Source organism: Zeugodacus cucurbitae, chromosome 2 (genome assembly GCF_028554725.1).
Source record: "Zeugodacus cucurbitae isolate PBARC_wt_2022May chromosome 2, idZeuCucr1.2, whole genome shotgun sequence".
NCBI lineage: Eukaryota > Metazoa > Arthropoda > Insecta > Diptera > Tephritidae > Zeugodacus > Zeugodacus cucurbitae.
In genome coordinates this window covers 52,241,504-52,254,179 of record NC_071667.1, presented here as the reverse complement: position 1 = coordinate 52,254,179, position 12,676 = coordinate 52,241,504, and the positions used below count along the sequence as shown (strand labels likewise).

Below are 12,676 nucleotides of genomic sequence, written 5' to 3'. Positions count from 1 at the left end.
ACAACAACAACAAGAGAAGTGCCAAGAGGGTGCTAAAACTTTAAATAAGCGGCAACGCGTGCGCTGTCACCAAACGCCTGACAGTGCGATGACCAAGCAACGGCAATGAATGGTGGCAGTGATTTTTGCATAAAGAATCGGAACATTTTCATAATAAACCAACAACAAGAGGGTAAGTTTTCCGCCGAAGCTGTCGAGGAGGTGGAGTGAGAGGCAGATTGGCTGCTGCTGGTGCGCGAGCCGCTGCGGTTGCTGTAATGAATATCCGCTTATGTGTGGCAAGTGGCATGCCACCGCGGATTGCAGCCGTTCGAAAAAAGAGGGTGCGTCGTGCCGTGGGCTGGGGCGCTGTGCCGTTGAATACACTCTAATTTATGATGCTGTTTGCCGCTAATCGCCCGCCGTGGTGCGGCGCATTTTCATGGCCATTGAATGTGTCAACCTGCTGCTACGACCCAAAACCGGTTGATGCTCTGTCAGTTTATTACTTTTTTATTCATTTATGAGTTTTTTTTCGCTGCTTTAATGCAGTTTTTTTCCCTTCACTGCTTGCCGAATAAGTGAGTTTAAGTGACTGCTGCAATATGGACGGGTGACAGTGATTGAAAAGGATACGGGCTTCGAGTGGTGGGTGAAAAAATTGTAACCTTCTGATTTTGGAAATGCATGTGAAAGTGTAGTGGTATGGTAGTCAAGCAAAGTAGAAAACGCTTACACCACGCATATCAAATTACAAATTTATTAAACAATTTGCGGGTGCACGATATAAATCAAATCACATAATAAGATAAGGTGGTTAACTGGTTGAAATTATATTCGATATAGAAGCGTAAATTAATTAAGGACTGAAGTTTGAATTTATTATGGGAAAGGGTTTAAAATGATTTTCAAAAATATTTTATTTTTCTTTCTCAGTTATATAGCTTTCTTCTTAGCAGTTGGAGAATGCTCATGAATTGCTTGTTATGTGCTTCGATTCGACATTTCTAATGCAGCAACAAAATTATCGAGTTGAAATCGATGTAAGATAATAGTACCTCATTAAAGTTATCAGTTTCTCCAGGCTCCTCCAGCTCCAGCTCAGGGATAGGGCTCCGAAAAATCTGCTTGGTTCTAGATGATCTTCTGATAGATTTTTTCAATAAATAAATAAATACACAAAATTCTCTGGTTAAAGTGGAATCCATTAGAAATATTTATGGCAATGTAATTAATATTTGTAGCATTTCTATAAAGTATACTATCTGTTGTGAAAAAATACTCTTATCAAGTAGAATATCAATTAACATCGGCTTTCCTCCCGATTTCGTCCGAATCATTCCTAATAATAAAGCTTGGTGACAATTGCCTTAGAGAATCGTGGAGTTAAATCTTGGCCAACACATAATGATAATGGACCCTTATCAAATAAAAATGTTGAGGCCTATACGAATACATCTGTGATAATAGTATCTTAAAGTAGCTTATATCGACTAAACTTAATCCTCATCATTACGATAGACAATAATTAATTCTAACTAACTGTCAAATATATTGTCATTGCCGTTGGAAAAATGCTTAGGTACGACAACATCATTTGCGAAATGGAGTCAAGAAGGCATGTTCGGACACATATATGTATGTTTGTATATAGGGCTAGCGATGAAAGCTCTTCTGTAAATAATGACCCTTTAAGGGGTAATAAAAATTTTCGGTTTCTGGACGATATACCCTAACCTCTACAGCGTTGGGTGCCAGAACGCACTTTTTATCAGTTTTTTTTTTATATAACCAACCAAAAATCAGCTAAACCTAATATAAACTCTTTTGAAGACATTCAAAAGAGTATTAAAACAAATATCTGAAAGCTTATTATATGCGAACAGTTTCATTACTTAATATCTAGCAATTTAATTCATATCAATAACTCTTCTTTTGCCTCAACTACCAGCGATATCTCAAAGGCCATCACTGACCCATATGTGGACAGCTTATGTATTATTATAAAACCTTTAGGAAAGGCTACTTTGACTTAAAACCCCCAGGAAGAAGAGGAGTTTATTATCAGATATACAACTCTAAATACTGAGCGTGAATTTCTTGCAGAAAAAAGAATTAATTGAAGGATTTAAGAGTGGAAACGACCGCAAAAGTGACGGAACTGGGTTATCCATTGATTTGATTACACCATCGTACTTTTTCTGATCAAGTGTGTGAGTCTGACAATTTACCGCAATCAAGAGAACTTCTTATATTTAATATAATCTAACAATAGATGAATTTGAACCGCAGTATCGTATGATAATTCAGGCTCTTTAGGATGTTAACAGAAAATAGTGATTTATCTGCTACTTCGCTATTTATAACCTTGCTTTTTATCTACATTTCACATAAAAACCGAAACCAAATCCACAATATTTAGATTTGATTGCTTCTTCGTTAAAAGTATGTCAAGTAATTTATACAAAAATTGGTAACAGTTTACAAGCGAAACGAACAAATTACTAGAAGAAAAAAAAAACTGTTATAAATAAAATATATTGATGTACATAAGTCAAAAAGACTGATGTAACATATGTATACCATAAAAAACGTTTGTTTAGAATTCAACCTGATAACAAGAGTTCCGATCTCAAATCAATGAACTGACATGCCGAAAACCATAACATAGATTTTCTAACTTCCTCTATTCTATAGAAACATACGGTCTACTATAACTACAAGGATTTAAATGCTTTTGAATACAATCAGAATAACTTTATACATATATTATATAAACATAAAGATTATATAATAACAATTCTAAGTTGAAAAGCTGAATAATCATGCTGAAAGTTGTAAGCGCCACAAAGAATATTCTTTCGCTGCATTTTATTATGTACATATTTGACTTTTATGATTTTCTTTTATCACCTTCAATTTAATTTGATTTCATTTTATTCAAATTGAGTATTTTTTTACAACATTTCTTTATCACTTCAACATTTTTATGTCACATAAAATTGTTTTCCATAAAGTCGCAAGCGCGTCGAACACCTCATTAATGTGGTCACTTAGTATATTGTTAATAAAAAAGTTATTAAAAATTAACCCTCTCAGCGAGAGATTTACAAACACGCCACACAAACACATAAGGCGCATAAGTCCCCCATGAAGCCATGAAGTAGCCGAATGGCTGTATTGCGGTTTTCCCTTTGCTTTTCCAAGCAATTAAAAGCCAATGAAAATTGCTGTAAAGCAGCGCACACACACACACATACAGCCACGGCTAACAGCCAATTCCTTTCAAACACACATATAGCGAGCTGCCAGTGAGCGCCCGGGGACCTCAACACCGCACAGCACAGTAATTAGTTTTCCCGATAACGCGCTGATAACTGTCTCGCGTCGCGTTCATGCTTTTAAGCCTCCAACCCATGGCGCTACCACTCGCGTTCGGTAAAACAATGTAAAAAGGCTTATTTTCACTTGTACTTTGTATGTTGTAAAATAAAATGTAAATAAATAAAATAAAATGGTCTGGCGCATGTTGGTTAATTCCTGGAACTATGCTAGGAGTGTATCATCCACACATATGTATATATTTTTATGGTTAAAAGGTTTACGCCAAATGTACCCAGTGAGCAAATTGAACTACTAATTGTAATAAAATATGACTATATAACGAGAGAACAATTTTATTGCATGGGAAAAAATAAATTGAAGGAAATAAAACGAAATATTTAGATTTATACAAGTAAGGAAGTTCTTCTAACCATTTTAATTTTACAAACGACGTCAATGGAGACTTTCTGTGAAAAGCGTCTCAAATGACATGAAATTATTTTTTCCGAGCTAAGGTCAGAACTAACAAGAATTTTTTATATTTTCATATTACCATCGCTTGTCTCGACATTCAGTCAATTTAATTAATATAATTATTTTCATAAAAAAAACTATTTTATATTTTTTTCCGAATGATACTCTGCTAAAAGCAAGAAAGGAAAGTCTAAGTTCGGGTGGAACCGAACATTTTATACTCTCGCAATATATTGATGTAATTTTATAAAGATATCACAATTATACACATATATTCGGCATTAAATCCACTAGAATTACGAAAATCATGATATGAGGCCTGAGATAATTCCTGAACTCATTTTCACCACCAAGGTAAATTATATCCAAGGCTATATGCTCACTTAATTTGGATAAGATATTTCACAATTTAACCGATATATATTAAGACAAAAACCTATAATTTGGTATAGGGGAAGTTATGATCCGATTTTAGCAATTTTCGGTACAGAGACACACTATTAGAAGAAAAAGATTACCTCTGAATTAAATTAAGATATCTGAGAGATTTACCCATATTTTCAGTGAAAAATTACCCTAAGGCACTGAGTTTTTTATATTGAATATTCAGGACCTTCGAAATTTATAGTCCGATTAGACAATTTTTTTACAAGAGATGCACATATCACACAGTATTTGTATAAACTTTGTTCCGATATTTTCATTGGTTCCTTATGTATATAGTATAAAGTGAAGGAATAAGATGGAATTCAAGAGAGTGATTTCATCAATTTTCCACACGTGTCATCATGGTGTCAAGAAAGTATTATATACCGAATTCCATTGGGATATGGTTTTTGACCCTTAAGTGGGCAACGCCATGACCATTTTCCATTTCTGAGTGCAGCTCTCCTCTGTCACTTCTTCTATAAAATTTAGTGTTTCTGCTGTTTTTTAGTGTTTCTGTTGTTAACCCACTTTTAATAGTTTTCAATATAACCTTTGTGTGGGAAGTGGGCGTGGTTATTATACGATTTTATAAATTTTTATTATTAGGGGCGTGGCCAACTTAAACTCGCCTCGTCATCCTGATAATTTTGATATATATAACCGTATATTTAACTCGTTTAGTTTTATGACTTACAAACAACCGTTATGTGAACAAAACTATATTACTCTCTTAGCAACTTTTGTTGCGAGAGTGTATCAATATTATGATTTTTCCGAATAGTTCTCTGCTAAGAATAAAAGATAATGACATCTAGGTCACATTACAATCGACGGCAACACAATATCGATAGTAATTTATGTTTAATACTGTCTGTGCTCTCGATTTTTCTTCTATAAAATATACATTCTGCAAGGAAGAATAAACATCGGGTTAATTCTTCTGGTAGTCCAAATATTTGCCCCATGAACCACACCATACCATAATTTTTCGGGATGCAATGGTGACTCATGGAGTATGTGTGGATTTGCTGCCTTACCAATAACGCATATTTTGCTTATTGACAAAGCTATTCGCTGAAGATGAAAATCCAGATCATTTTCAAGTTGTTGCTCAGCCCAATTCACGAACATACGACGATTCTGATGGACAAGCTTCAGTTGTTGTGTCAATTTGATCTTGTAAGGATATATGCCAAGATCCTTTAGCAAAATTCCATACAACGACGTCTCAGAGATGCCTAACGCTTGTCTGTGGATTTTTTCACCAGAAGCTCAATTGTTGATCACCATAAATTGGACGTAACGCTCCGCTAACTCCGAATTTCAGTAGTAAATCTTAATAATTTCGACATGTTGTTGGATCGTATATCATCTTTTCATGATAAAAAGGCAAACCTTACTGAAGAGAAATGTCAAAAGAGAGGTCTACTTTTGTAGCGCCTTATTGAAAACCCTTTTATGTAATATTTTAATAGCGTCGAAAATGAATGATAATAGACAAATTCTCATTGACTTAAAGTCAAATATATTGGTTCTAATGGCTGGTGAGGCTAAGCAAATAAGAAATTGGGCCATGCCAAACCCCAACCTCTAGAAACTGAGTACACTTTTATTTTATTTTTTTTTTTTTTGTAAAAGATAGCATTTTTTTCTGATGAAAATTTTGAAATATTTTCAAAAGCTTTTCCACTAAATGTTCAGTTTTAATACTGTTGCACCCCATAAATTTGCAAATTTTATTGCAATAAATATTAAAAGGCACAAAGAGGAAAATTGAAAATATTTATTTTTTTATTTTTGGCCTAAATGATACAGGCCACATGATAATGCCAAATATATCTGTAAAATATATACAATACGTATTTCAAAATAAAAAAATATTTGGAACAATATTACGTAATTCGGTAGTAAAAATTAGTTAGCAAAATGAAATGTAATCAAATTCGAAACCGAGTGAGTATATGGATGGGCTATAGTTATATGTATAGTTAATAAAATACCATCGATTCAACATTTCGCCTAATAACGAATATTGCATTTATATGTCGTGATAGGTTGTTGTTGTTGTCCGGGAATAGGACTAACTGGAATTACTTGAATACCGTAAAGAGTTGAATCAGGGCATGGTACGACAATACTTTCTGAGGTAAATGTTGGCATTACCCTCATACCACTGTTTGGACTAGGCCCGTTAGGAGAAGAATCAGGGCTTGGTACGACAATACTTTCTGATGTAGATGTTGGCATTACCCTCATGCCACTGTTTGGACTAGGCCCGTAAGGAGATGAATCAGAACTTGGTACGACTATACTTTCTGATGTAGATGTTGGCATTACCCTCATGCCACAGTTTGGAATAGGCCCTGGAGGACCAACAAATAAATTGCCTTGTTGCTGTAGTGGAAACTGACTTCTCTGTAGTTGTTGTTGCTTTGCTAATAAGGTACCTCCAGGATAGTGACCACGTATTCCTACAATATTTTGACCTGCTTGTCCAGGCTCTCCACCACCTGCTTGTTGCTGTTGCTGCATTTGCCGCTCCATACGCTTCTCTTCTAAATTCTTATTTATCTTGTAGATCTTTTCGGCCAGTAGAAGGTGATATTCTTCCCGTGACTTGGCTGCCTCATAATAGTCTCTCTCAACTTTTTCAGCATAATCAACCAAACAGGAAAAACGTCTATCAGCCCTGGTTAACGGATCAGGATTTGGCATTATTGCTAGTACAAACTTGTTGACAAGTAATTTTCGTTGATCAGCAGTCACCATTTCACGCCAGTTTCTTTCTTCAGTACCAGCATTATTACTTGCGCTGCCATAACCGCCCTGTGAAATGGTTGCACCACCACTAAATGAGTTATAATTTCGAGCTCCTATAATGCCACCACCCCCTTGGTTTACTCCTGTGTTATCGTCGCTTACGCCATTCATTTGTGGTCCACCTTGTACAGGAGCTTGAGTAGAGGATATATTGGATTCACCGACGACATTGACACCAAGACCTGTGCCTGATCTTGCTAGCCCACCGCCACCACCATGATAGACCATCCAATTACTGTTACCAATAGCTAATTCATTCGGTAAATCATATTTTAAAACGGTAACGTAATCCGTTAAAAAAAGATATCAAATTAATTAAATGTTCAAATTTATGAGTTACAGATGTAAAAATTATTTTACTCACTTGGATCCATTTTAGTTCGCTTCTGCGGTGGTCCATTCTTATGATCTGACATCAGTGAGACGACTTTGTTTATATTGGTATGATTTTCCTTAATTGTTGTTTTAAATTCAAAATTTTCAAGTTCAATATAAAAGCTTATATTGAATATCTTAATAACGACAAAATTATAGAAGAATTAAAAAGGTGTGATGACCTCTACTAACGGGTGTGAGTAGCGAAGATAAAAAATGTACAGCTCTTTGGAAGTGAAACCGCAATATCAAACTTCAAAGACATGGATAAAGGGATGCCCAACTTATTCTTGTGTTATTTTTTATAACAATTTTAATTGTTGCCAGATCAGACAAAATATTCATTTTTGTGCATTTATTACGGTTAAAAATTATTATAAACTGGATGTTTAATGTGAAATGTAAGTATGGTTGGAAAAGTGAAAAAATTCTTTATACGAGTAAACTTTTTCCACAAGTAATGCCACTGCTTAAAGGCAGTATTAATGCAAAGTTTTATTCCGCTATCTTCATTGGTTCCTAATGTATATATTATAAAAATCAGGATGGAATTCAAAATTGAGTTATATGGGAATTAGGCGTGGTTATGAATCTATTTCGCCCACTTTTTAATCCGTGTTATCATATTATTATATACCGAATTTCATTAAAATCGGTCGAGTAGTTTCTGAGTTATGGTTTTTGACCCATAAGTGGGCCAAAATCATTTAAAATTTTGTACAAAAATTTGAGTGCAGCTCTTCCGTGCATTCTTTATTATGAAATTTAAGGTTTCTTGTGTTTCCCCTTACTAAATTTAAACATTTTTAGTAGTTTTGTATGGTAGGCTTGGTTATAATCCGATTTCATTCATTTTTAGACTGTATAAGGAAGTGACTAAAGGAAATTAATCTAGAAAGTTTGATAGATTTAGCTTTAATAGTTTAGGAGACATGTAAAAAAACTTAGTATCAGCCCATTTTCCTAAAAAAATACACCCAAATATGAACCTTTCTAATTTTCAAATTTTACTTTCATTACTTTATTTATGGTTCCCAGTTAACGCCATTTTGTGGGCGTGGCAATAGTCCGCGTTTCCATTTATATTTATTGTCTTATTAGTAATGTCTACGTCGTAATATTTTTTGGTAGCATTTCAATCTGGCCGCCCCTTTTTTCCAATTGCGAAATGTCGAAACCTTCCCATTCCAGTCAACTGTCAAAGTTGGGTAGGTATTGACTTTTGATATTGCGCTCTCACTTCCAATGACATGATAGTTGTACCAAAGAACGTATACATATGTAAACGTACGAAGTAAATAAATAAAACTTTATTTGAATCTATATTTTACAGCTTTTTGAAAAAATTTATGTTGTAATGAAAACAGGAAGTCTCTCTAACTCGAAGTTTTTTGTTGATTATTGTTATTCGAGTTAGGGATGTTCAACTGTATTACATTACCCAAAATTCCCCTATCGTCTAGGGTTAATTATGCCAAGTTTTATTATGTTATCGCTAGACCGAATGGCCAATCTATCAGACGGATTGACATTGCGACTAATTTAATTATTTGGTATTATGATTTATTATTTTAAATCGAAACTATACTATCTCTCAATTTGGATCAAGTTGGACATGTGCGCTCTATTACATTAAAATCGGTTCGGTAGTTTCGGCGCGAATGTAAATTGATATATGTACATTTGAATATAGATATTCGGAGTTTAATGAAAATTTGTCAAATTTTATGACACTTTTTCTATTATAGCCGTCATTATCGCATCTCATATCACCAGTTTCAGTAGTTAGTCTAAATCATATCATGTGTCAAATATTGGGTTAGATTTGAATGTGAATGGATGATTAAAAGCAACAATAAATGATATCTTCTATGTCAAAAGATGGTTATGAAACACTTAAACACAACTGACGAGTTGTAATCCTATGGCTTTCAAACAATATTATTATAATAATATTAGGTTGGCAAATATCTCCCTTTCGCCTTTTTGTCTTTTGAATTTCCCGGCTATGTATAAAGCTCTACAGAGCTCGTATCTGGCAATACTGTATATCTTTGAAAGATCTTGACATATCCTACAAAACGACGCTATGCATGATTATTTTGAACATTGCGTTCAACAGTTACAGACGTGTAAACATGAAGTTCGCTAACGTCGAAATTCGCGCTATTTTAAAGTTTTTCTTTGTTAAAGGCAAATCCGTTAGAGAAACGTTCCCTGAGATTAATGATGATTTGCGGGATGGTACTCTATCACTTCGAACTGCGGAGGAACGGTTTCGACGTTTCAGAGCGGATGAGAACGACACCATGGATAAGCCAGCCGGCGGAAGACCTGTGACGACGAATACCGATCAAATCATGAAAACCATCGAGTTAGACCGGCATGTGGCATCTCGTGACATCGCCCAGGAGATGGGAGTTAGTCACCAAACCATTTAAAATCATCTGCAGAATGCTAGATATACAAAAAAGCTTGATGTTTGGGTGCCGCATGATTTGACGCAAAAAAACCTTCTGGACCGAATCAACGCCTGCGATATGCTGCTGAAACGGAACGAATTCGACCCTTTTTAAAGCGGAAGGTGAATGGCGACGAAAAATGGATCACGTACGACAATATCAAGCGAATACGGTCGTGGTCGAAGGCCGGTGAATCCCAAACAGTGGCCAAGCCGGGTTTGACGACCAGGAAGGTTTTGCTGTGTGTTTGATAGGATTGGAATCATCCTCTATGAGCTGCTCCCATATGGCCAGACGCTTAATTCTACCAACTGCCTGCGAACAACTGGACCGCTTGAAGCATGCGATCGACCAGAAGCGTCCATAATTGGCCAACAGGGTGTAGTGTTCCACCAGGACAACGCCAGACCACACACTTCGTCGACGACTCGTCAGAAGCTAAGGGGAGCTCGGATGGGAGGTCTTATCGCATCCACCATATAGCCCGGACATAGCGCCAAGTGATTACCACCTGTTCCTGCCCATGGCAGCCCTTGGTGGTGTAAAGTTGAACTCAAAAGAGGCTTGTGAAAAGTGGCTGTCCGAGTTCTTCGCAAATAACGAGGGAGGTATTATGAAGTTATCCTAACCTAATATAGTATGTAAGCTTGTGACTAAGCCTTGAAGATTCCACACCATATACTTTAAAATGCTATTGATTTTGACGCTTGCGCTTTCTTCGGTTTTTTGTTTCGAGTTCCGATGATACCTTGAGTATACTGAACATGTGGAACAAACACTTTACTAGACTGAACTGTGTAATATTACTTCTACTACAGTTAAAAAATTCTATCGTAATTATTAAATGGTGATTTTGATTACCCTCCTAATTTTCAAATCTAATAAAAAAATTAAATCAAATGTCAAAATTTGCGAGAAATTTTGGAACATTAAAAATATTATTTTAAACCTTTTGATTAACATAATTTCTGTAAGACATTATATTTTTTAAATCGTATATATACACGTTTATATAAGAGATATTTGCTATTTTTTAATTATATTTTCTATGAGTTAAAGCCGATTCAATAGTTTTAGAACAACCCACTGCGTCGAAAAGTAGGCGCTAATGTATGAAAAGTCTGCATATGTTACTAGAAATACACACACATAATGTTGTTTTATTTTATTATTTTTCTATTTTTAAACACATGTTACTAGGTGTGCATTTAATGGTTGCTTATTTGGTAGTGCATGGCTACCAACTAAAATAAAAATCATAAAAATATCGTTTGTTTTTCCAGTAAACCACGAGTACTGCACATAAAAGTGATTTTCCATAAGCCACAAACACGACTCTACAAACATACATATCTACATTTGTACATATGTATATACTTATGTGCATGCGCAGGCAATGCTCTTATTTTTATTTTAGTACGCTATTAGCGCATAAAAATGTAATAATAAAAATTGTTATCTAAGTTTTAACGATGGGCGAGTTGGGAGCACTTTGGTTGGCAGGCATTTTGGCCAAAGCCAAACGAGTCAAGCGCGCCACCAAACGCCACGAACACCATATTGGCGACAAGCAACGAGTTAAAATCCAACAAAAACAGACACATACACACAGGAAAAAGTGGAAAAAGAATCATTGGACCACAAATGAAATTTTTACGATTCGATAATGAACATTTAGATGCGATTTTAACGACTTTTCGTACTCAACGGTTATTGCGTTGAGGTGGCGGGCTTGGCTTTCTGTTCTTTTTTTTTTTTGTTTTATTTTCGGATAACTGGTTGAACAATTGATGATATTGCTGGCATTTTATTTCATTTCACTGTTTTTTTCGGCATTTTACGATAGCCAAGATTTTAATTACCTTTCTCAATGGAAGAAAGTTAAAGTGATTAGTATAAACACGCTGTAAAAGCAAGCTGATGCCGAAAAACAGCATATAACTGTGTACTATATGTTAGATACTCCTACTTTAGATGAGCTTAGCCATAACTATTTGAGCCACAATCAAGCGGAAATGATCAAATCGCAGATTTTTTTATCTCCCCTTGAAAGTAATTTGAAGCGATTTTACAAATTAGTAATTTAAAATCGGGAAATCGATCCGCCAACTAACTTTCATTACACCAGTAAGTTACCCCTTAGTCATGCAAAAGTGTTGGCACGTGATGCGCTAATTTTCTTACACTTCCAACGAGCACCCCCTCCGATTTCCTCTCTTCTCATTGTGGTTATTGTTAGCTCATCGCTCGCACTTGTGCCAAGTGTCAGTCGCTGCGTGTGGTCCATGCGCCACACGCCGGATATGTCGATGTGTGTTGTCGCACGCATCCTCCCCCAAGCACGTGACCTGTTCAAAAGTGAAATGAACTGAACTCCTTACCGAGGGTTTTCAACTAAAACAATCTGTAAAACAAAAACAACAATAGTTTGCTCTATTCTCCGCATATTTTGATCCGATTGAGGGTGGCTGATTATGTAATTTGATATCTGCGCGTAAGGAATCTCTGCCAACAAAGCGTAAGGATTTTTGTCTTAAGTATATTTGCGGGAGATAAGAAAAAAAATTATCCGCAATTTTGTTGTCAACTCATTGGAGTTGGATGAGATCTTCAAGGTGTTGTGTGACTGACAGTAAATGATGTAAATTGCTTTTTGTATGGAATTTGAGTGAAAGTGTTTGTAATTCAATATTTCTTTCATGCGCTTATTTAATATCCAACTCAAAGGCCTATTTCGCTGCAATGTGAGCAATTCTGAATTGAAGACAGATCTAGTTTAGTATAATTTCAACACTCTAGCCGACATTAAAGTA

General features: G+C 35.5%; 1 protein-coding gene across 1 annotated transcript; it reads right to left on the bottom strand.

Moving 5' to 3' along the window:
- Positions 1 to 5,974: 5,974 nt before the first annotated feature.
- Positions 5,975 to 7,665, bottom strand: LOC105214226 (histone acetyltransferase p300). Its single transcript, XM_011187521.3, has 2 exons — positions 7,391 to 7,665; positions 5,975 to 7,274 (listed from the first exon to the last, which is right to left on the bottom strand). The coding sequence occupies exons 1-2, from the start codon at positions 7,440 to 7,442 to the stop codon at positions 6,226 to 6,228; spliced, it is 1,101 nt and encodes a 366-aa protein (XP_011185823.2). The 5' UTR covers positions 7,443 to 7,665; the 3' UTR covers positions 5,975 to 6,225.
- Positions 7,666 to 12,676: the final 5,011 nt, after the last annotated feature.

Coding starts and splice junctions, on each gene's coding strand:
- LOC105214226 (XM_011187521.3), bottom strand. CDS start 7,442: ATGTCAGATCATAAGAATGGACCACCGCAGAAGCGAACTAAAATGGAT. Junction 7,275..7,390: donor GCGAACTAAAATGGATCCAA/GTGAGTAAAATA, acceptor CGAATGAATTAG/CTATTGGTAACAGTAATTGG.